This window comes from Cygnus atratus, chromosome 3 (assembly GCF_013377495.2).
Source record: "Cygnus atratus isolate AKBS03 ecotype Queensland, Australia chromosome 3, CAtr_DNAZoo_HiC_assembly, whole genome shotgun sequence".
NCBI lineage: Eukaryota > Metazoa > Chordata > Aves > Anseriformes > Anatidae > Cygnus > Cygnus atratus.
Window position 1 is genome coordinate 28,676,895 of NC_066364.1, and position 25,204 is coordinate 28,702,098.

The following is a 25,204-nucleotide window of genomic DNA, read 5'->3' on the forward strand; positions in this document are numbered from 1 at the left end:
TATTTTACTATACTCCCTGTTTTGATAGTCCTTAATAAGTGACTGCTTTTTTGGGGGGCACGAATGACTAACTCGTTTCATGAATTATGCCTTTTACCCCTTTTCAATACTGAGATATTTTCAGCTTTCCAAGATTTGTTAGCTATGCACTTTACTCTTCTGCTAGTTCCCTGAAGATTTGTTAAGATTCCTAGCTGCAAGTTTCAAGAACCCTTGAAGATTCCTTTAAAGTTCCTTCAGAATCTTGGCTGCAAGGTTTTTGTATTCTTGAGAAACTATGCACAAATATCTTTTGAAAGACTTTTCTGGTGGATGTTAAGAAAAGGTTTGAACTCTTCACAGATAATTTCTGAAAAAGGCTTCAGAATCAAACACACTGTATTAAAAGCTTTTTTCTACTGTTGTCATGAAGTTCAATATCATAATAGCACTCAATAAGCAGCTCACATACCTTCACAATGACTTTTTTAACTCAGTAATTCACAGTAACCTTAGTAATAAAGATCCTAAACTATAAGTAATGCTGACTTCTACATCTTATCTCTGTATCTTTGCAACCTAGTAAACAGTAAGATGAGTAATACTATTGTGGTGTACACTGAAATGACTGTTTTGCTATCTTTGGCCCTTAAGACACCCCTATACCCCCACCATTTTTATGTATAAAAGCTATGACTTCAAAATCCTACCTAAGTTCCAAATTCAGTAGCGCTTTCACTGCAGCTTTAACTAGCTAATGTATTCTTCAATTCCTATGCTGAATTTCATAGAGATGTTTTGCAGTTAAACTGTTGCTCCGTTCCACCTTACAAGTTTTTGTACACTGATGGAGAAATTGTGGTTTTCAACCCATGGCCCAGGAAAGCTTTAAGTGCCTGTTGTGATTTTACTTGTTGCACAGGAAGACAGACAGCAATCTGCTTTTTTCCATCAGTAAGAGGAAGATTACTCCCCTGATGTCCTAGGCCTTCCTGACAGCTCAGCAGGAAGAGACTGCATTTCCAACTTGGTCCAATTTTTGTACTTTTAACAATATGTATATATTCTGTCTATTTCTGCCTGTTTTGTCAATTTAGTCTGTCAGCTCTGCTGGCCAGGCTGATGTCTATCTCTATGTTTTTGTAACAATTGACTCAAAAATAGCAATTCTGAATGCTGGAATCTGAACAGCCATAGATTTAGTAACTATTGCAATATAAGAAATTAATATTAGGCAAACCGACATCTGTATTACCAGTCTTTCATCGTAACTGATAAACCCGCTGTAATTCATGAAGGCTTTATGTGCTTTGAAAGACAGACATTCTTGTTGCTTTCATTGAAGACAGCATTAAATTCAACATGTATCTTCAACTACTCTGCAGCACACTGTACAAAACATTAACTACACCAGTTCTTACCTGTTTTGCAAATGCACAATGGATTTCCATTGACTTGTGCCAAGCACGTTGAGTTGTTTATGCAAGGATTGTAAGGCAGCTCACAGGGACTGAAGCGCTGATGGCAAAAGTCACCAGTATAAAATGGAGGACAAATGCATACAAACTGTCCCTGCTTAACAGATTCATAGCAGGTGGCTCCATTCAAGCATGGTTCAGAATCACATTCATTTATATCTACACTGCAGTCTGGCCCTGTCCACCCTGCTGTACATGAGCACCTGAAAAAAATGAGAATGAAAAAAAGAATGAAAACCAACAACTTAGTCCAATCAATTCTAACTATTTTAATTAAACAAACAACAATAAACAACAACAAAAACACAGGAATCTTTCTGTCCATAACTTTTTTTTCTGCCAGTTGCATCAGTTCACACTATGAATACAAGATATATTTAAGTTCTCCCCCCGTTTCTTTGTGTGAAGACAGAATTACTTATTCTGAATATCAGGATTTATCCACTTGGAATTATATGTGGTTTATTTAATTCTGACAGAAACATCTGGGTATCTTTTCTAAGCTGTTAAACTACAACAGTAATTATGAAATCTGGAATTCAAGGTTCTTCAAGATTTAGGATTGGAAAGACATCTTTTCATGTGTGAAAACTCTAGGTACTTCAGTGTTTAAAATGAATCCTTTTTACAGGATGTTTCTTTTTTGTATGCTTGTGTAAAGGGATGATACTGACAATACATGAGAGAAAAAAATGAGCCGAAACCCAGATTACATCTGATTGTACAGAATTTACTTTCATGAACTACATAAATATCTGTTTCTATTTACAAGAATATGACAAGGTTTTAAAAATTCAAACAAAGATTACAATTTGCTGATGATTTCAAAATTTGCAGAGAAAACTTCATCATTAACTGCAATAAAAGAAAGGTCTGTTCTACATTCTACATACTTACCTAATGGATTCAGCTACTCACTGCCTAAATATTTAAATATGATCTGAGGATATTTAATTGTTGAAGTGAAATTTGTCCAAGGGCAGATAATATGAATGCAATGCCCTTCTAAGTTAAAACATTATTTAAAGCCTTCTTGTTCCACAAAGTTTTCTCGCTAATTTAATTAACTTTTTGGTATATTTTTAAGACAAACTGCTGTAATTCATGAAGACTACACACTTTGAAAAGTACACATTCTTATTACTTTCACTGAAGATAGCACTGAATTCAACATTTACTTGCCACTGTTTTGCAGTGTAACAGACAATATGAAAGATTAACAGCAGCTCTTTCGTGTTTTGATTGATGATGCTTCCAGGCATTAAACCATTCAAATATGGCTGGACAGTTCTACTCTGATAAGAGGACTTTTTCTTAAATAATAAAAAGGACATTCAATTCAGAATCAATAGAATTAGGTAGCTCTGTTCTGTAGGACATGGGTACTGCTCGCCACACAAAAGAACTTGAACCCTTTACTACAAACACAGTGAGTGTTTTCTTTGGAGTTGTTGATTTTCTCTGCGATTGGTTTGTGGGTACAATTTCTATGCCACATCAAGTAGTTACTACTAAGAAACTTTATAATTGGAAGTCTAGACTCTTTTAGCAATAGGGATTCAAAATCAGGCTACCATGTGTTATTCATGGGAAGAAAAAGTCCTTTTTACCAACTTCTAAACTCAGATAAAAAGTTTTAAGAGTGCTAGCAAATATCATTGAAGTTTTCACATAGCTTTTAAAGAGAAAAATGTAAACATGGGAGATGTTCTGCATCCAACTTTGTGTTTACTCTTGAACTGTTTAGAAAAGTTATAATATTTTTTGAATTCATTTGCTGATATTTGGTGTTTAAATTATGCCAAGTTTTTTAAAAGCAAACTACAAGTGCAAGTTATACAAATAAAAACTATTCTGTGCACATATTAATCAACACCCCTTTAGGTATGAAGAACTGCTATTACCTGGGAAATTACTCGGTCTTCTGTCAATGTTTAGAAGATTTCTCTGCTATATTAAATAGGAGTATATTTAGAATTTAATGAGAAACTGTCTAAAAGTCTAAAAGAATTTTTAAGCCAAAGTGTGTGATATTTTTATATTTACTTAAAAACCTAAGGTATTGTATACTTTTAGATATAAGTTACTCCGAGCACATGAAACAATTCTATCACCTGCTAAACTCACGAAGAAACAATGCAGGAAAGAGGCTAAACATCAGGAAGAAAATACTCCAACCTGGAAAATGCTTCCTACATTGTCTCTTAAGAACAAACAAAATTACTATCTTTATTCCTACATTAGCAAGTTGTAAATTCTGAAGCTGAAGTTTTTGTGAGACCTTTCTTATAAGAATGTTGGCATTTGTGAAAAGACAAAACAAAACTTAAAATAAAAACATAGCCAATCACTCAGTAAAGCATATCATATATTTCCAGAACAACTATGAAAACATGACTTATAAATATTATGCAATTAAGCAAATGACATCTTATGCTTTAATTCCCTAATTGTATGCTCCTGTGTAGCTTTCAAAAACAGCTATGAGAAGATAAGCCATCAAATACATCAAGAATTGTGGTATCCCACTGCTGTACTCTTTCTGCTCTATATTTTACTATCAGTTCTAAGAAAAAAATTGACACAAAAAAAAGTAAAAAAAAATGTGGAAAATAACTTGATGTCTTATTAAAACGGTATTTTAAACAGCACAAGCTTCTATCAATCCGAGTAATTTAGAGCATCTTCAGAAAGAGGAAGTACACACCACAGATTTTACAACTGAAACATAAGATTGCTTAAAAAACAAATAATTTTAACTAACTTGCCTTCCTCCAGAGTCTGCATTAAAAACGTCCTTTTAAATAACTAAATTCAAATACCTGATATTACAAAATCAGATCATGCATGATTCCTTTCTTTAAATTATTCACTCAAACAATAATATATACGTGCACGGTGCTGTGATTGTGACTTATGTGTAAAATTCCTCTAACCCAGAGATTAGCTTCTGTAAGTATAATATTTGACTTTCCATAGATTTCTCAAAGCTAAAAATTGCAAGCTGTAGTCATGAAAAGTACCTAGCAAAAAAATGATATTTAAGTTCCCGCAACTCCGTAAGCATTAAATTATTTGGTTCTCCCTAGTTTGAAACCTTCCCTTTTATTTCTCACATTCCAGTGAATTACTTTGGTATCACTTGCCTTACATAACTACTTTATGAGTTTTTGGGGTGCATTAAATACAACATAGCAAGATGGTCAAAAGAGGTGCTTCTCCCATTACATGCAGAATTGGTGAGGGCTCACCTTGAATACTGTAAGCAGTTCTGGAATCCACCATAACAAAAAGTACGTCAAGATACTTAAAAGTGTCCAGAGGAGAGCAACAAAGCTAGTAAAGGGGCTGGAAGGCACGTCATACGAGGAGAGGCTGAGGACACTTGGGTTGTCTAGACTGGAGAAAATGAGGTTGAGAGGCAACCTCACTGCTCTTTGCAACTTCCTGAGGAGGGGAAGTGAAGTGGGAGGTGCCGGTCTCTGCTCCCTGGTAACTATGACAGGATGCAAGGGAACAGCACAAAGCTGTGCCAGGGGAAGCTCAGGCTAATATAAGGAAACATTTCTTTACTGTGAAGGTGGTCAAACACTGGAACAGGCTTCCTAGCAAGGAAGCCCATGCCTGTCAGTGTTCAAAAAACATATGAATACTGCTCTCATTGATGTGCTTTAACTTTTGGTTAGCCCTGAAGTGGTCAGGCAGTTGGACTTGACGATCTTTGAAGGTCCCTTCCAACTGAGCTATTCTAGTCTAGTCTAGTCTTCTCTACAAAATATTACTTATTTAAGGAATCAAATCATAATTAAGAGTCTCAGAAACCACGGAACAGATGACGTTGGAAGAGCTAGACCCCACACACACTCAAAAAAGGGTCAACTACAGCAGGTTCCTCAGGTCTGTGCACAGCTGGGTTTTGAGTACCTTCAAGGATGGGAGAGTTCACAACCACTCTGGGCAACATGTTCCAGTGTCTGACCACCCTCACAGTAAAAAAGTATTTTATTGTGATTAAGTGGAATTTCATCTACTTCAGCTTGTTTCCACTGCCTCTTTTTGTGTCACTGGGTAACAGAAGAGCCTGGCTCCATCTTTTCCCTTCCCTTCCATCAGTTACTTACATACATTACTAAGAGCCACTCTGAAGCAAAGCCATCCTTTCAGCATGCCAACAGGAACCACGATCTATTCTGAATCTCAGAATTCTGAAGTGGCTTTCTATCAATTACAAAAACCCACTGGTGTGCTCATTCTTACCTACCTCGGCTAGAAGCTCTGGAAAAATGCCAAATCTTGACAAAAGAGGTAATGCAGATGATTATACCTGTGCAAAACACATTTCAGAAGGAACCATTTTTGCTTTCAGATGTCTTACAGCAGAAAAAAAAAAAAAAAAAGAAATTGGCATTTTAGCCCTCTGCATTTTGTACCATATTCAAAAAGTATCAATCAAAGCACTTGCCTTTGTCACGGATAATTCTGGAAAACAAAATGCTATATGCATGATGGGAAAAAAACAAACAAAAAAAACCACCTACAGTAGAACTGTGTTTTTCTTAGTGGTTCAGTCAAAGCTACTGAAATCCTGAGCTGAACCCACAGATAAACTGTGCCCATCATTCACCTGCTTTTTTATTTGATAGGATCTTGATCAGAAAGGGCAGGATGTTCAGTGAAGTTTAGGTCAGCCTGTTAGCTATACAGCACATGCAATAATGGTCCATTTACTGCAAGTCTGTATTCTCTAGTGCACTGAATCACATCAGCTAACAGCATGAAAAGCTGCAGTGCTCACTGACAAATTTATTCCTTGTAAGCTAGAGGCTACTGGATTGTCTGAAATAGTAAAACGAGAGCTTGCTTTCCGTACAGGTAAAACTTTGAATTTGGAATACCATTCACTAACACCTATCACAAAGCTCCAGACATACATTTCCAGTCACCGCAGAAGCTTCAAATATTCATTTTCTCTCTCCTCTGTCCTTCACAAACATTATTCTCCTCTGAAAGCTTAAACACTCTTTGTTCCTCAGACAGCTGTATGACCCACCCGACATACTCCTTCAGCTTCCACCTCTAAGAGCCCCACTGAGAGTTTATCAGCACTCTTCTGGTGCTACTAGTTCTCCCTTCTCATGTCACTCCTAACTGTTCTTAAATTCTCACACCTCTCCTACTGTCCTTTGAATTCCATCTTGAGCCTCTCTTTACCCTTACTTCCATATTCCTTCTCACTCTGCTTTCTTCCTAAAGCTCTCCATTGCAATCCGTTAAACCCATTGCCTTGACTAGAACTGGGTTTCACAGGTTTAACCCCTGTGCTGGGGCCCACTGACTGCTGCCTCCCCTGCTTGAGCTTCAGCTCTTGGCCCCCACTGGGGCCAGTCACTGCCTGACAAACAGCAGCCCTCTGTGGGCACGGAGCTGAGGGCTGGGGGCACTACGAGCCTGCAGCTGGCCACCCAGGAGAAAGAAGCAGTTTTTTTACAGGGAAACTTAAAAATAATCCCAAGCATACAGCTCAAGACTGAGAATGATAAAATCCCGTCCATATACCTAAGGCTTTTCGTCCTAGCAGAGACCTCCAGACACCGGGATTGTGATCGTAACACAGAGAAAATGCATTGACAGTTGCTGGCTTTCCTGTATGAGATTTTCTGCGTTAGGCAATTTTGACCATTAGACTGTTAAACTTTGATTGGACTAACAATAAATTCTTATCTAGGTATTCCCTCCATTATGCAGCATTTCTGTTCCACACTACTGTGCAGGGAGCAGGTTCTTCCTGGCCTTTCCCATTTCCTTGGGTACCCTACAGCAAAGACTGGAAAGGCTGAGTTAGATGGGTGGTCAGAAAAAACTGCAGCGTACAGGAAGGAAACCGGTACCTGCTCTGTAGCAAACACAACTGTAGCAGCAGCTTGAGAAGTATTTGCCTGCCTCTGCTCACCAAAACCTCATGCGGGTGTATGGATGGGTGTTGGGAGTGGCATTATTTATATACAAGTAAAGCCTTTTTCAATCAAGATGCTATAGTGAGAATGTACATAGAGAATCAAAAGGCATTTTTTGGTATATTTTTATAGTACACAGATCTCACCTCCTCAAATCAAGAGAAATCAGCATGACTAGTGCCTACATTCCCTGCACTTTCTAGAGAAAATAATCCATTTCTTTTTCAAGTTGTATGAAATGCTCGCTGTCACTTTTCTCACCAGTGGGGAAGAGCAACTGACATTATCTACCCAGACTTGTGCAAAGCATTTGATACTGTCCCATAAAATATTCTCATCTCCGAACTGGAGAGACACAGATATGATGGGTGGACCACTTGGTGGGCAAGGAACTGGCTGGATGGTTGCATTCAAAGAGTTGCAGTCAATGGCTCCCTGTCCAGGTGGAGTCCAGTGATGAGTGGTGTCCCTCAGGGGGTGGTATTGGGACTGGTGTTGTTTAACATCTTTGTCAGTTGTATGGACAGTTATACTGAGAGCACCCTCAGGAAGCTTGTGGACGACACCAAACTGAGTGGTGTGATCAACACACCGGTGGGAAGGGATGCCATCCAGGCATACACTGATAGGCTTGAGAAGTGGGCCCATGTGAAGTAAGACCAAGTGAAAGGTCCTGTACCTGGGTCAGGGCAATCCCAAACACAAATACAGGCTGGGTGGAAAATGAATTGAGAGCAGCTCTGAGGAGAACAACTTGGGGGTTTTGGTAGACAAAAAACAGCCAGCAATGTGTACTTGCAGCCCAGAAAGCAAACCCTATCCTGGGCTGCATCAAAAGCAGCGTGGCCAGCAGGTCAAGGAGGTGATTCTCCCGCTCTGCTCTCGTGAGACCCCACCTGGAGCTCTGTGTTCAGTTCTGGGACATGTCCAGCACAAGAAGGACATGGACCTATTAGAACAAGTTCAGAAGAGGGCCATGATGATGATCAAAGACTAGAACAACTCTCCTACAAAGACAGGCCGAGGGAGTTGGGGATGTTCAACCTAGAGAAGAGAAGGCTCCAGGGAGACCTTCTTGTGGCCTTCCAGTACCTAATGGGGGCCTAAATGAAAGCTGGGGAAGGACTCTTTGTTAGGGAGTGTAGTGACAGGGGAAGGGGTAATGCATTTAAACTAGAAGAGGGTAGGTTTAGGTTAGATATTAGGAAGGAATTCTTTACCTTGAGGGTGATGAGGCACTCGAACAGGTTGCCCAGAAAGCTGTGGACACCCCATTCCTGGAAGTGTTCAAGGCCAGGCTGGATGGGGCTTTGGGCAACCTGGTCTGGTGGGAGGTGTCTCTGCTCACGGTAGGGGGCTTGGAACAAGATCATCTTTAAGGTCCCTTCCAACCCATACCATTCTGTGGTTCTATGACATACAGTCTGACACGCAAAACTGTCAGGTTTTGGTGAAAAAGAAATGTGTGAATAAGCACTGTTCTAGTGCTTAGTGGTTTCAAAGGAGGCAGGACAAAATCTCTTCAGAATCTTCCTGAGAGACTGTGGCTCAGAAGGGACTCAGCTGCAGATCATGAGAGGGAAACATCTTAGATGTCAACATAGGCTTTACTGGTACACAGCATTAGCACCAGGTTGAAAGAAAATGGAAAAAAAAATAAAAAATGGAGCAGTCTATAACTGAGTCTGCTCCAGCACAACATGAAACATAGTGGTTGTTAGCAGTTTTTATGAAACTAGTTGCTTACTCTGTTCAGTATTGCAAAAGTAATTAGTTTTTATTTTGCTCTGTGTTTAAATGTACTTTTAACATAGAACATACGTATTAATCTTTACAGTATCTTCATAAACAGCAGGAATGGGATAGAGCAGTGCTCTTGTTGCCCTTTCCTGATGCATGCCAGAAAATTTCTGGTTACTATGAGTAACAGGAAGATCTCTTCCACACCAGTGCTTTCTACTTCAGGCACGTGAACTGAATCATGCAGTTCAGTGCACGTGTACAACCTATCCCAAAGGTCTACCTGGCTGTTGTAAGGAGTGTTGAGCACTGTGAAAATATGCCAGTATCACAGCTTATGGGACCACCATTTTTTGTTTTAGGAATGGTCTGCCTTCTTGCTTGCATTTGTCCTGAGAAACTCATCAGTTATTCAGTTAGAACTCAAGTTAGAAATAAAGTAAAAATACATATATTGCATAGCCATTTAGATAAATTCCATGTGTGTTTAGGTGCTGTCACAATCAACAATAGCATGTCAGTAGGTCAGACATAAGGCTCTGAGAAATACTAGGACATCCTTCATTATTGCAATGCCATTACTCATCACCGCTGTTTGTAAACTGAATTATCAGTCTGAGCATAGTGACTGACCTTTCATCCTCTCAATTCAGAGAAGGAAGCAGTATTAAACTACCGTTCCTTTGTTAGTCAATAAAATAGTTCAGCTCCTTCAGGCTGTCAATCTGGCAATGGAAGTTTCATTAGCAGTGAAATAAACAATAGCTTGGTTTGATTTATTTTTTCAGCGATGAAGTTCAGGGCATAAAAAGATTAAACAAAGGAAAAAACACTCAAGAAGCTCATCCGTATGAGCTCATCCATTACCCAATGGTTCTGATTCCCCAATACCTTCAATTCCCTAATGTTGGTCACAACCAAGCAATAAATATCTTTCCAAATTGTGTAAAGGTGTACAGCAAGAAAGTGGCCATGTAGAAAGAAATACCACTTCTCACCTCTCTCCAAAGGATTAATCAATAGGTGAGAGAAGAGAAATTTGTCTTTCACAAAACTGATAGGCGAGTATCAATTCAGCAATTAGATTATAAAAGATTCCATCTGCCTTTTTCAGTTGTTAGAATAATGATGGGAAACTGAAATTAAGGAAAATAGAATTGTTACCTCCGGAACACATACATCTGAAATTTCTTAATATAACAAATGTGGATGTCAGCTTATGGGAAGCATAGGCACCATCTGCACTCTTCAAGTTGAACCAGGTACTATGAAGGAATATGTAAAATACCTGGGGAGTAGTACCAGGTAACAATACATAAACTCTTCATTGTGCACCTCATAGTTCTAGGCTTCTGACAAGTTTCCATCATGGAATGTAAAATATATGCAATAGTAAGATGATAATAGAGTGCATGAACTGTAAATACAATGCACCTTGCTGCTGCTGTACCTTGGACATGCAATTCATCTGTAAAAGAACCCTACAATAACATTTACACCAAGTATGTCCTAAGATACTTGGTCAAACTGGCTGAAACAACTTTCACTCTTTCTCTAGGCCCATACTGTACGAAGGCTGTTGAACACTATGCAAGTAAATGTGTTTCCTAAGTTAATACTACTACTTGCAAAACAATCTATTATTTATTTTGTATACTTTCAAACTACTGATATAACTCAACTGCCACTTTGTATTATTTATTCACCAACAGCAAATACAAAGCACTGAATGAATATAAACTAGGGTTTAATCCCAGTAGTCACTGCCATTATCTATAAGGAACCGCATATTGCTGGTGATTATCCACTGGTGTTCAGTGGAAATGTGAGTAACACTAAGTACTCTAAGTTGTTTAGGCAGTAGGAAACTAATCCAAGTTTTACAATTCTACAACTGATGTTATACCTAATGAGGGAAAATTTCAAGAACTCCACCAAAAGACACGTAGCACACCACTTTCGGCATCTGTAGGGATGCTGATCTGAATACCGTTGCACATCCAAGGTATCAGTCATCTAGGTTAACAGTTAACCTGAGTTGGTGTGTTCTGTGCTGTGCTACACAGCACCTAGAGCTCTGCCTTCTGGCCTGCACTGTGCTGTACTTATCTCTCGACCACAAGGCAAACTTTGCTTGGTTAACTTTAACAGAGACGTCCAGTACATGAGGCTACACCAGCTGTGTGTCCTTGCCTTTCTTCATGTAAGACTGCAGCAACTAGTTCTCATGTGGACATCCTATTTGGCAGTAGAAATGATGAATAGGGTTGTTTCCATGTAAGAAAAACTTGTAAAGTAAGAAAAACCTGTAGGAACCTGAATCACCGAACTAGGCTAACCTTTCCATAGACTGGTTCCGCACGCATGGCGCACCGCGCTCTGACTGGAGATCCATTTGACGCTGCACAGCTCGGGGTTCCCAGCACATGATGGGACCTCAGATTATACGTACTAACCTCTCTCTCCTTATAGCCTTATCTCCAACCTAGGACATCCTGAGCAGTACATGACAGTGTTTGAGTGCCTTTCATATTGGGTTCATAACAAAACTGCAGCTCCCAGTGCAAATCAGCATCTTAGTCCCATTTACAAAATGATAAATGGGCATGGGTATGTTATAGTCTCACTGGTTGTGCCTATGCAACAGAAACTAAGCCTTTGCACCACCTGTTCTGGACATCCCAGTCCAGTCCATGCTGGGATGACACAGAAGGGAGAACAGGGGCCAAAGGCCAGGCCTCCACAGTGTGGCACAAATGGAGACAATCTGTGAGGCAAAAGAGTTAGATTTACACCTACATTAAACGCGGAAGAATCTCTGCCTGTTTATCTTCACTGGCTACACAGAAAGCAGCTTATAAACTTAGGATATCTCAGATACACAAAGACCTATCTGGACCAAACTGCTTTCCTCAGATTTCCAAACAATATGTAGCAGTCTAAATAATTCAGGTACTTCTGAAAACTGAATTATATGTTGTTTTTTAAACTATGCTATCTTCTTCAGTTTGACATGCCACAAATCCATGGTATTTGAGAGGCAGAGGAATATATTCCTCCACTAAAAAGGCAGCTCAATACAGAATTACACAAATTTCTCATAGAACTGATAACGAAATTTTATTTTTTCCCCAATATGCAGATCACAGCTTTTATAATTTTACTAATTATAACCATAATAAATATGTATTCCCTCTAGTCTTTTATATTGCTGAGCATGACAAAAATTATGTCTGTCTAAAAGAATAGCAGAAATAAAACTGAACTACATGAGCCACATAACTTCTAATATTCATTGTATTCAAAGCATATCATAAATAGAAAGCTCTGTAACAACTGCTTGATTTCCCCTTGGTTTTTACAGTTTTCAAAAGCTAGACCTGTAATTTAAAAATGTATTCCTGATGCATGCTAAAGATATTTGTATTTTCTCCTTCAGAAGACAGTTTGAAATGTCTTTTTTCTGCTTGTACGTTTCTGAATTAGAAATCAGAAGGATTAACCCTTTTACACAGAAAACATGAAGTACAATACAAATAAATAAATAAAACCTGCAAATAAAGTATGCTGAACCCCTTCAAGCTTGTTCTCAAAGCTGGAAATAAAGTGGATATTGACCCGTAACTGGAGGAAAAGGATTTGGGAGGTAAACTGCTGGAAAGAGAGATAAAAAGATTATGTTTCTGCTACTGTAATAGTGTATAAGTGTGCCTTTTGAATATTTGATGTGTACAGAAAAACTTCAGAGAGCTTAGGTAGTTTTCATTCCCTTCCAGCTTAATTGCTTCAGCCTTTTTATCCTTGTCCTTTCTATATTTTTTTAGGATGTATTTTCTCTCTTCTGTGTTTTTTGGCTCCCATAATCCTCTGCTCACATTATTTCTTTTGGTAACAATAGATAAAATGTATTCCTAATATTCTGGGTATTCAGTGATATGACACAAGGAAAAAAAAATGTTTTAGAGGAACAAATAGATCAAGTTGTATTCGCTTGTTTTCCAGATATTTCTTCCTTAATCCTCCACTACTTGAAGCAATGAGTTCAGGCAATCACAATGTAACACTCTGCTCAAGGAGACTGCAAGCTGTATGTCAGCTTTTACCTCAAACTCTAGCTCAACTGTCATGCACAGATTTCTGTTTTAGGAAGCAATTTCGTTGTAAAAACGATCTTTCAACTTTCAACTCCCTATTTTTTTTAATGAAGCTAAATTTGAAAATTAAACATACATCTATTTTCTTTTTTCATTTTCTGCATATCAAAATACAAGACAAATCTTACACCATTGGATTAGATGCAGCTTCCAGTCTACTGGACCACAGAAACATGGTATACACAGTTCCTCCATGTATCAATCAAGCTATTTATCTTGGGAAATATTTTTGCAACAAATATTTCTATTTAAAAAAACAGATGAAATTATTTTCTGTTTCAGTTGGAAATTGTTACAATAATGAAAAGTTACCAGCAAAACTGACACTAGAGAGCAGTCTCATTAGAATGTTTGTGTTCCAAAGAGCACAAACACTGAATACTTCTAATACTTTAAATACTTTTTTTTTTTAAGAAAGATGGAAAAATACAAGTAAAACTGAGCATTATTACTGTCTTTTATGTCATATGGCCAGGTACCAATAAATACAGTATGGCTTGACATCAGTCTTAATTATAGACCATGACCAAACAGAAAACAATTACTAAAATGCCTGCAGTCTCACTTCCTGAAACACCTATTTTAGATGTAGGAGGAATGCAACGAAATTGAAAAAAAAAAAAAAGAATGTTTTTAGGGCACTTCCCCTCACCCCCCATTTGCTCTACAGGTTTGGAACCACTTAATGTGTTCGAGATCATTAAAAAAAATTACTAGAAGATTAAAAGTTACCAAGCCATCCCTTAAAAAAAAAAAAAAAAAAAAAAGGAACTTCCATCTCTTACAGTCTCTGAGCTACATCGGAAGGGCATCACAGTCAGAAGACTTTGGAATGCAGCTTAGGTAGTTAGCACATAATACGGAATAGAAAGATCTGACTGAATTCATGTTAAGTATATAAAATTAATTTTCTGAGCTGCAATGCTAATTCTCTGAATTACTGTGGACCCCATGTGTGTTGTCTATGCATTCTGGCATATGAAGTTGCACTTCTGAGCAACATCATCTACTACTTCAAGCTGCTTTAGACTTCCTTTTGTTCCTGACAAAATGGTAAAAGAAAGAAGAGCTATATTCTTTGCCCTAATGTCCTTCATCCCACACTGCAACAACAATCTCTACAACAACAAAATAACTTGACTGAGTCAGACTGAGTCTGCCAGAGTGAAAACCTCTTTGCGAAAACAGTAAATAGATGTTATGGTGAACAATAAGCAAAGCATCTACCTCCAGCATCTTGGATGGTACTGATTCAGAGAACGCATAAATACTATTTCACTCCTTCAAGAACCAGAGGGCACCAGTTGCTATGCAGTAGCATAGCACACATGAAAGGAAAAAGCATGTTACACTGAAAAAATACAAGTAGTCACATGAGAGCAGGAAAGAGCCCCTCTGCAGGAGAGGCATTTAGACTGGGAACATTTAGCGATGCAACAGCAGGTGTGCCAACTGATCTCAAAGCTTTTCACCTAGTGTACAGAGATGGCACTGAGTACCAAAATGAAACATTAACTCCTCAGGTAGAGTGCTGACAGCATAAGGTACCTTTTTCTCCAGGGGAGTAAAAGAGATCTTCCTTGGTCTCTTCTTTTTACCACAGGCAACAAAGGAAGACCAAGTTAATTACAATTGCTAATCCTTATTAGCAATGATTAGCACAACAACATTAAGTGGTAGATGGCATGCTGCAACTTGAAGTTTTACGAAGAAACAGTGATACTGAATATTACCCTGAAGATAGGTTACTGAGATATTTAGAAAATTTGACATGAAAAATTAATAACTGAACATAATGTACAGGAATTCAAACATCTTTGCAAATTACCTCTGCATAATAATTTGAATGATTTATACTGATGAGACAAAAAAAAACATGCCCCTTCCCCATGTTTCTGTTTCTGAACTCTGAATACACTTGTGCCATTTAAGCAAGATGTCTTTATCAGCTTTTTTCAGTGTTCTATGCCTGTTTTTTTCAGCTACTTAAAGGATTGTCTCTTGTTCTCTACTGTGGGCCTACTCAAGCTCCAAGACGCTATATCACAGAAGAAACCAACCATCTTTGCTCAGTCTGATACCAAGGCACTATCAATTCCAGGAATGAAAGCAATGGCATAAGAGAACATGTCTCAAATGACCTATGTTCCTCTTTTTTCCCCAAAAAAATCCAAATAGAAAATATATTGGATACATCATGCCTAGAATCAATTAGGTGCCTGTAAACAACTGATAACCAAGGACAGCTGTAGCATTTGTATAGCAGGTCATCAGGACAATGCTTAACAGTGTAACACCCATGTTTATACATTTTAATAGCACTGATCAAGCATCTTCAAAACTCACCAGTAGCTAAATATTCATCAAAGCTTATGTGGTGAGTCATTTAGCATGTGAACAACTCACACAATGCTTATAATTTCAACATTATAAACTCAGATTTGCGAAGTAGCCTATATGAAATAAAACATTTGGAAAGGCTCCTCAGTTTCTCATCAATACTGGCAGTCTAAAAGAATTTAGGAGACACTTTTTTCAAGATAAGAAAAGCTATTTTAGTAAATTTCATCTTCGTTAATGATCTAAGCTAGTATGTCAAATTATGATCTCTTACTGTTCACCTGATCCTGTATGACTGTAACTTCCAAACAACAGTTGAGGCAGTAAGATTACATTTTGCCACAACTACATTTACCACAGACCACCTAAAATAAACCTTAATTAAGTTTTCCTAAGAACAATTAAGTAAAGACTATGAAAATGAAATATTTTATAAAGTAGTGCTACAACTTCTAAGCATGTAAGCAGTAGCAAAAGAGCAGAAGTAAGCATTTTTAAGTTTAACCCAGACAGTTATTTCAAAATGTTCAAATATATACAGTATGAGTATATGTAGGTATACACACATATACATGTATATGTTGCTCAAATGCTGCGGTCAGTAGATGTGGCAGAGATTTCCCTACTACACGCTGTTACAAAAACAAAACTCATTTTGCCATGTCCTGGTAACAAGACTTTCAAAAATTGCTTTTTCCTTAAAAATATTATTGTTCTGATATAAAACTATGAAAGCAAACAACAAAAATGATTTTCAATTGGTCTCTGAGAGTCAGTTATGCCTTTATCTATCTTTGATATCTACTGCGATATAAACAATTCAGCTTTCTACTCAGGTTGTCTCAATGAGTTATTTCAATAGAGCAAACCTATGAAAATTTTATGACTGCCCCTTCCCAATACAGAATGAACAAACCAAGAGACATGCATAACAATACTTAGGGATGCTCATGGAGAGGTGTGACTTTTATATTTGTGCTCCCTTTTCTCTGCTTGTGACCTTCAAAGATAAAGGCTTCTTTCCACTGTGGTAGATAGATTTTTTTTTCACACATCCAAACTGGCATTTGGTGGAAGTAAATGTGGTAATTACAGATCCTGCATTAGTCTGCTTGTTGTAGTGAGCGTTGCTTTACAGAGGACCTCTAAATAGTGTACTATCTGTAATTGCAGTCTAAATAAATTTTCCTATAATACTTCTATTGATCTAACAGAACAAAAGAGTTTAAATCCCAGGCAAAACCAAGATGACTATTAATGAAAATTCAATTACCTGTAGAAAGTAGTAGTGGAGGAGACAATGCCGATTTTCTAATCATGCATTGTGTACAATTTACTTATACTAGAACCATTTCTTAGTTTATACATGTGCATATATTTCATATTGTTCTATCATATATAATCATTAGTTTCAAAGATGTAACTGCTTTACTTGAGTATTTCATTTTTCCAAGCATACATTTTCTAAGCACATAATTATACTCCTCTCTTTAAGTGTGTAATTGCTAGCGCACAAAAAAAACACAACAGAATTGTTTAAAGAAATGTCTGATATTTCTTTCATCACCTTTTAAACAGGGAAAACTCTTTTTACTCCATGAGCTGTAGGCCATATACTGCCAGTTTTACATATGCTAGACTATATCCTATTCTGTTAATAGTCTTGCAAAATTATTTTTCACGTTATCTTCTTCACCCCAGTGACCTGAAAACAGAAATATTATCTACTCATCTAAAGTATTTGAGCACCACTGATTGAAATCAATACTGTATGAGATAGATAATATTTCACTACTGAATTGCTTCACATAACCAAAATATGGTCAGTTTCATCCCTCCCCGAATCTCACAAAACAGAGCAAATGCTGCAAAACACCCTTGTGATAACTAATATTCTCAGTAAAACAAAACTGTGGTTATCATCTCAATAAATCTTTCTCTAATTCAAAAGATAAAAAAGTCTCGTAATTTAAGATGAAACCTTGCCTTTTTTGTTTTGGCTGTAAAGTTATTTCACTACAAAATAAATACAGGTTTCATTAAGTCTTGGCATTAAAAGTGACACAACTCAATTATGAAATTTTTGGTTCTTAACTGCTTTAAAATTGCATTAAGAAACAAGATAAAATCAACGATACCTATGAAACTGTGAAGTCTGTTCTAACAAGTGCAACAAGTAGATTTTATTAACAACCCTTTTTTAAAGGAAAATTTAAAGGAAAAAAAAAACAGATTTCATACTAAACAGAATGATCTACATTCTCTCCTTTAACGTGGAACTGCTTATTATCCATTCTGCATGGTTCAACAATGTATGTCAGCAGCAATGCCCATAATCCTTTCTAAATTTTGCTCCTTTCTGCATGCATTAGACACTGCCGATGCATGAAACATCTGATTTGCAGCTAACAATAACAGATCATTTTCCCATTCATTTCTAATAAGCCATTTTTTGTGTCAGCATCATTTTTTGTTTAAACTGCCTATTTTACTGAAGTTTTCTAAAAAATAAAAGGCAACATGCTTTTAGAGAACTGTTAAATGAAGACAGAAAAAGAACAAACAAAACTGAGTTTACTATCACATGCAACAGGTGAGCATTGTAACAGGTTTGAATTACAAATAACGAGGTACTGAAGCCTGTCTTGAAAACTCTTCCTGCTGTATTCTTCTGTTCATTGCCTCTCTTATTCATATCCATTGTAGTTTTAATTCTCACTCCCTCACTCGAAGAGTATTTTGTGGTAGCAGCATTTTTGTTATTGCCCAGAGCAACAGTCACAGAATGGAAAAAAGTCATTGTATTTTCATATTGGTATCATTACTATGTAACATGATGGAGGGATGACTTCTACTGAGTATCAGTCAGGAAAAAAATAAAGTATTAAAAGTTACAGTTTAATCCTTAAAGAGAGCATGTAAGTAGTCTATAGCAAAATAAATAAAACGTCAAAGAAGCAATGCTACCTGTTGTAATTTGCACTGCAGGCAATTAGTCATGCTTTGTTCAATCATTTTTATTTATTTGGCCGTATCTCATTATGAGCACCCACTCTCTCTTTTACAACCCCCTTAAGCTTTATCCACTCTTTCATCCAGTACTCTTACCATCACTTATCACCAAACCTAAAAAAAAAAAAGTCAAGAATACCCTAAAATGGTCCAAGTTGTTTCTCCAAACCTCTGCCTCCTTTACCTTGACGCCTCTGAGCAAATTCTAAATTAATTTGTAACAGTTTCTTTAAAAAAAAAAAAAAAAAGAAAAAAAAGAAAAAAAAAGGAACTCCCTGAGGTTTTCGAATCCAGTTTTTGGCAACCTCCTGCAGAATCAGTTCTTCCACCTCTGGAAACCTACCTGACTCCCATTTCTAATCTTTCTTCATCCTTAGATGAAGACATGGTCCCACACGACATCCTAATCTCTAAACTGGAAAGATACGGATTCAAAGGGTGGTCTATTAAGTGGATAAGGAATTGGCTTGATGGCCGCACCCAGAGTAGTGGTCAATGGTTCTCGCATCCAGGCAGAGGCTGATGACGAGCGGTGTCCCTCAGGGGTCTGTCTTTTCAGTGCGTTACAACATCTTCATCAATGACATAAATGATGGGATCGAATGCACCCTCACCAAGTTCGCAGATGACACCAAGCTGAGCGGTGCAGTTGATACCAAAGAAGGAACAGATGAAATTCAAAGGGACCTGGACAGGCTGGAGAAGTGGGCCCATGTGAACCTAATGAGGCTCAACAAGTCCAAGTGCAAGGTGCTGCTCCTGTGTCAGGGCAATTCCAGACCTGAGGACAGATGAGGAGAACTCACTGAGAGCAGCCCTGTGGAGAAGGACTTGGGGGTTCTGGTGGATGAAAGGCTCGACATGAGCCAGCAATGCATGCAAGTTGATTACCCTCCTCTTATCCGCTCTCACAAAGCCCCACCTGGAAAATTGTGTTGGAGAACTGTGTTCAGCTCTTGAGTCCCCAACAAAAGATGTGGACCTGTGAAACTGCATCCAAAGGAGACCTATAAAGATGATCAGAGGGCTGGAGCACCTCTCCTGTGAAGAAAGACTGAGAAAGCTGGGGATGTTCAGCCTGAAGAAAGCTCTGTGGAAACCTCATTGCGGCCTTTCAGTACTTAAAGGTTATTACAAAAAGGATGGAGAGGGACTCTTTACTTGGGAAGGTAATGACAGGACAAAGGGAAATAGTCATAAACTAGAAGAGGATGGATTTAGATTACACGTTAGGAGGAAATTCTTCACTCTAATGGTAGACAGACACTGGAACAGTTTGCCCAGAGAAGCTGTGAATGCCCCATCCCTAGAGATGTTCAAGTCCAGGTCGGATGGGGTGCTGGCCAACCTGATCTAGTGCATGGCATCCCTGCCAATGACAGGGGATTGGAACTAGATGATCTTTGAAGTCCATTCCAACCTAAGTCATTCTATGAATACATGCAAAGCATTTCTATGCCTTTCAGTGATACCAGAGTACTTAATTCACCTGTAACATACTTCAGGCTGCTCACTGCATGCTCATATGGTTTTAAAGCTGGTCTTTGCAGATGACTTCATAAATTTCTCCTTTGGCTCTCACTCTTGATCTTCCCTGCGCTAGTAGAAGACTTCAATAGCCAATAGACTTAGAACGTAAACAAGCATCAATTAACATGTGGATAGGACTTTAGGATATGTGACGAAAAAGATAACAGGTCTTTTATTGTCTTAACATAACAGGTCTTTTATTGGTGACAAACAAAAGGCAAGCATGGGCCAGCTGAACTAATGTACCCCCCCTTCCCACCTGTGATAAATCCACAGTCATTCCCCCAATCCATCCCTGGCTGAATATCGTCCTCCTCACGCTGTGCCTTGATGGTCTGACCCCATTTCTTCGTGGGTGCTTGTTCTTGGGCTGGACATCGGCCTCACGCCTCACCACGGTGGTCTGTACCAGCTTTATTGGTGGGTGTCTGTCTGTGGCCTGGATGTTGTTCTCAGGCTGAACTCTGATGCTTTGCGCCAACACTGGTGGTGGCTATCTGTCCCAAATTGCCATCATTTTGTTAATGTCAACCCACCACCTGATGGTCCGCAAAAACTTTGTCAGTGGATGCAATTCCGTTTCTGCATCATCCACCTTCTGACACTTACAGGGAGGTTGGCCGTCAAGGTCATCCAGTTCTTGGGTGGATTTCCTCTTCCTTCCCAGACGCACCATTTCATCCAGCCTTGGACGCTTGTGGGGGGGTTGGCCATCGAGGTCATCCAGCTCTCGGGCAGATTTCCTCTTCCTCTCAAGCCGCACCATTTTATCCAGCCTTGGACGCTTCCGGGGGGGTTGGCCACTGAGGTCATCCAGTTCTTGAGATTTCCTCTTCCGTCCCAGACGGAACATTACAGCCATCCTTTGGCTTTTGCAGTGCACCGCTTAAAGGCTGGCAGTTCCTGCCTGGTTTCTCTGCACCCTGGCTACTCCAAGTCTCCTTGAGCTCCAGGAGCGAGAAGCTTGGCAAGATGTTGCCAGACACAGGGCAGCCCTTTTTATAGGGTGGGTGCCAGCGTACGCTGAGGTGACATCACAGTAGGTGGCAGCTGACATCACAGGAGGCCCCTTTGTGGCAAAGGAGGCAGACACTGAGTACACCCAGCATCATTTTGCTCATCCTTACCACAGATCTAAGAAGCAGTCTTCTCCATTTCATCTCCAATTCATCCATCTTACATGGCTCAACAAATGGTCTACCTTGCTGTGGGAGATGCTGCCGATTAGGAGAAACTTCTCAGAAAAAGTGGTTGGGCATTGGAAGGGGTTGCCCAGGGAGGTGCTGGCGTCACCGTCCCTGGGGGTGTTTAAGGAAAGGTTGGACGTGGTGCTTAGGGACATGGTTTAGTGGGTGATGTTCGTGGTAGGGGGACGGTTGGACCAGATGATCTTGGAGGTCTTTTCCAACCTGAATGATTCATTCTGATTTTACAGTTGCACATGTCCACTTTTCTGTGGATTTTCTCTTCAGTAGTTCAATCTGACCTTGAGATTAAGAAAGCTAAGGTTTCAGGATAGAAAGACAAAAAGGTACCTCCATCTGCTTTAGTAATTTACCCTAAGGCTTTTCCTCAAATGGGAAAGCATAGTCAGTCCATTCCTTCTCCACACTCTGCCAGTACAGGAAACACCATGAGACAGTCTTCAGAACCACTATGACTCAGTACTTTTTCTCCAAACACATTACAGGTTGAGCCCCTCTGTAATTACAGATACTGTGATCTCCTTCCCACCTCATCATGTGCAGGAGAAGAAACAAAGGGGAAGTTTATATCTGTATTTTTTCCTGCATTCTCACTTCATCCACCATAGGATAAATGAATCTCAACAGAAGCACAGTTCAATCATTCTGCTCTCCTTAGCCCTTTCTTTCATGTTTGTCTTTTAAATGTTTCCATACAAATGTGACCGGATATTGTTGAATTAATATCACCTATGTATTTGGTCCAGTCTTCAGTCTTCCATCACTCCTTGTATAATGAACATCTTACCTATGGGTATATATGGAACTTGCTATTTTAAAGTATCAGAATCCTGAATACATACCAGCACTGAAGAACTGCACATAGGCAATTCCACATTATTTCACATGCATTAAACATAGGACTAGACTGAATTTAAAGGAGATTTAAAGTGCAGAATAACTCACGTTAATTTATGTATACTAGATTTTACTGTTAAAATCACCTACTTATCCCAAAACTGTTTTGGGATATGTGCTCTGCATATTTAAACCGATGGAAAATCTGGATGACTGCAGAAAGAAATGCACAAAATCTCCAGGGAAGGAAGGGACCTTTGGAGATTGTCTAGTACAACAAAACAGTCAACTAGAACAGGCTGCTCAGGACCCTCATCCAATTGAGTTTTGAGCATCTGCAATGATGGACACTCCAAAACCTCTCTAGGCAACTTGTTCAATCACCCTTACCGCTTTTCCCATTTAGGCAGACTCTCCTATATTCAATTTGTGCCCATCACTTGTCCTTTCGCTGAGAAGCACCACTGAGAAGCGTCCGGCTCTGCCTTCTTTACCTGTCCCCTCCCCTGCAGTACTTACACTGACAGGATTCCCCATTGACAGTTCATCTCATTAAGTTATATCAGGTTGGCCAGGCATGCTTTCCCCTTTGTAAATCTATGCTCCTGATCACCTTCTTATACATCATGTGCGCAGAAATGGTTTCCAGGATTACTCACTCCAACATCTTCCCACAGACTGGGGTGAAGCTGACTGCTCCACAGTTTCCCAAATACTTCTTGCTTTTCTTGAAGGTAGCAGTGACATGTTCCATTTCTGGCCTGCCTTTTTCTGCCCTTTTTTTTTTTCCTATTCCATGGCACACTTCCATTTTCAGGCTTTCTTCCAATCCTCAAGAACCTTTACCACACAAAGAGACCTTTTAAAGATAATCAGGAGTGGGCTCAGATTTCCTCAGCAACTTCCATCCTATCGGGTTCCTGCAGTAGGGAATCTCTCTGTACCACCACTCATCCTTTCCTCCCAGCGCTGTTTTGTGGCTCAGCTTCAGTTCATTCAGATGCTTCACTGGACAGAATTTCCAGTCCCTCCTCTGCTACCAAGTTTCTGAACCTATTCCATGGCTGCAAAGCTGCAGATAAGACAGGACACCTCACCCTGATGTCAATGTCATGCTTCCAGCCTTCATCCTCACTGACCATCACAAAGTATTTCCCAATCTCACAAAAACAGACTCTGCCTGCTCTTCCTTCACTATGCTTACGAGTTCAGGTTCTGGTATCTCTGCAGTGCCTTGGAGAAGATGCTGTTGCTCTTCCAATTACCTCTGAAGCTGTGCAGTCTGCTGACTGCCTCCTGCAGCTCATTTACTTGGAAGTTACTTGGAAGCACAGATCCTCCTCTAGTGCACATGCACCTCTTGCAGGCAAGGACACTGTACCCTGACCCCCGCCTCCGCAAGAGGCCTCAGACATTTCCACAGCCCCAGGCCTGAAGAACAGCATCCTCCTTTGGAAGCTCAGTCTGTTCTGAGGTCTCTGATATGCTGGGATAGTTGCTCCAGTGGGTGGTTGGGGACTGCACCCTGCAGCACCATTGCTAAGCACAGTGTCCCTGACAATCTCTGGCCCCCCGCTGCACTAACTGCTGCCTCCAGTGGCTGTGCTCCAGGCCTGGTAGTTACCTTCATCCTCTCCTGCACTTCTTGAAAGGGTGCTTGACTGTCCCTAATGAGTATTCAGCTGGAAACAGAAGAACAGAAGTCTAGAAGCCCCCTTTGTTCAAGGAAAGTTGACAACAAAGCTCGTGAGAAGCTGTCACAGCTTGCTAATAGTCACAGCCTCCTGTAGCCACTCCTTACACGAGCTGCAGGCACCCCGAAGCTCCTTAAAGAGTTCCTAACGGTCCTCAGAAAATCTGACATAGCTCAAACTACAGCCCAGAAACTGCTGTGCAAACTGCTTCATCTGTTCGATGCACTCATGTATTTGCATGTTATGTTGAAAATCTTTTTAAACATGTATTTTGTATTTTTTTTTTAAACCTACAGGTATGATTAATATGGGTAACTTAGCACAGCTCATGCACTCACAGTTACCTCATTATTTTAGAAACTGTTCTGTGCCCCCTCCATTTAACCCGCATTCAACAAAATGATAATTTCATGACTCTTTGGGTGTCTGTAACCAAAAGGTATTATAAAACATTTAAAACACATCTCCCAGTGATTTAATACACCAGAAGGAACAACACTACTGTTCAAGATGGAAAGCTGATGAGCTGGCTTAGTGTATTTTCATGTTTCAATATTGATTTCACATGAAGTTTTATATTTTGTTAGGATTTTAAATAAAAATGCAACTATCCTTTCTGAAAACTGTTGAGTAACAGCCAAAATTTACCCCAAAGGCTGCAAACTGTCAGTGACTTTTTTAGTACATACTACTGAGATGGCAAAGCAATATTTTGTTTGCCTAAGGCAATGAAAACCCTAAAGCCGATTTCACACACCGCATTGAAACAACCAGCACACTACATATTTCCAGTTGTTAGCAGTGTTACCAGATAAAAAATATAAAACATTTGCTGTCTTTGTAGGTAACATTTGTTTGCTCTTTCACAAATTTCTTTAGATAATTCATTAGTATGTCTCCCAGCCGGCCATATAAATCTTTTGAAGATGGCTTTCAGTAAGAGAACAGAACTTGGTACTATGGTGAAAATAAAATTATGAGTCACAACTGAAGATGTCAAAAGCACAACAGCCAAATGTTTTGGGAAACATCTCAGCAGCTAGACAGAAAGAGCTCGCCAAAGAACCCTGAAAAAATGCCAGCTAAGAAGCCAGATGCTGCTTGCAAAAAAAATGTTCCAGAGTTTGGCATCAGGGACCATTAAATGCCAAGCTGATCCCCATCTGTGGGAAAAGCTGTTTACTGCTTCTGGGGAAGAAAAGGTAAGAAGGAATATGGCAGTAAAGTAGTGCCAGTAAGAACAGAAGGCAGACTAGACTCAGCATTCAAATTGTAATATCA

The 25,204-nt window shown here is 39.2% G+C and overlaps 1 protein-coding gene across 1 annotated transcript in view; it reads right to left on the reverse strand.

Moving 5' to 3' along the window:
• The window catches only part of EYS (eyes shut homolog), a 728,533-nt gene that overhangs the window by 491,267 nt on the left and 212,062 nt on the right, over nucleotides 1–25,204 (reverse strand). The window contains exon 12 of the mRNA XM_035543068.2: nucleotides 1,401–1,660. Coding sequence (XP_035398961.2) covers nucleotides 1,401–1,660 — 260 coding nt within the window. The remainder of the gene's footprint in view (nucleotides 1–1,400; nucleotides 1,661–25,204) is intronic.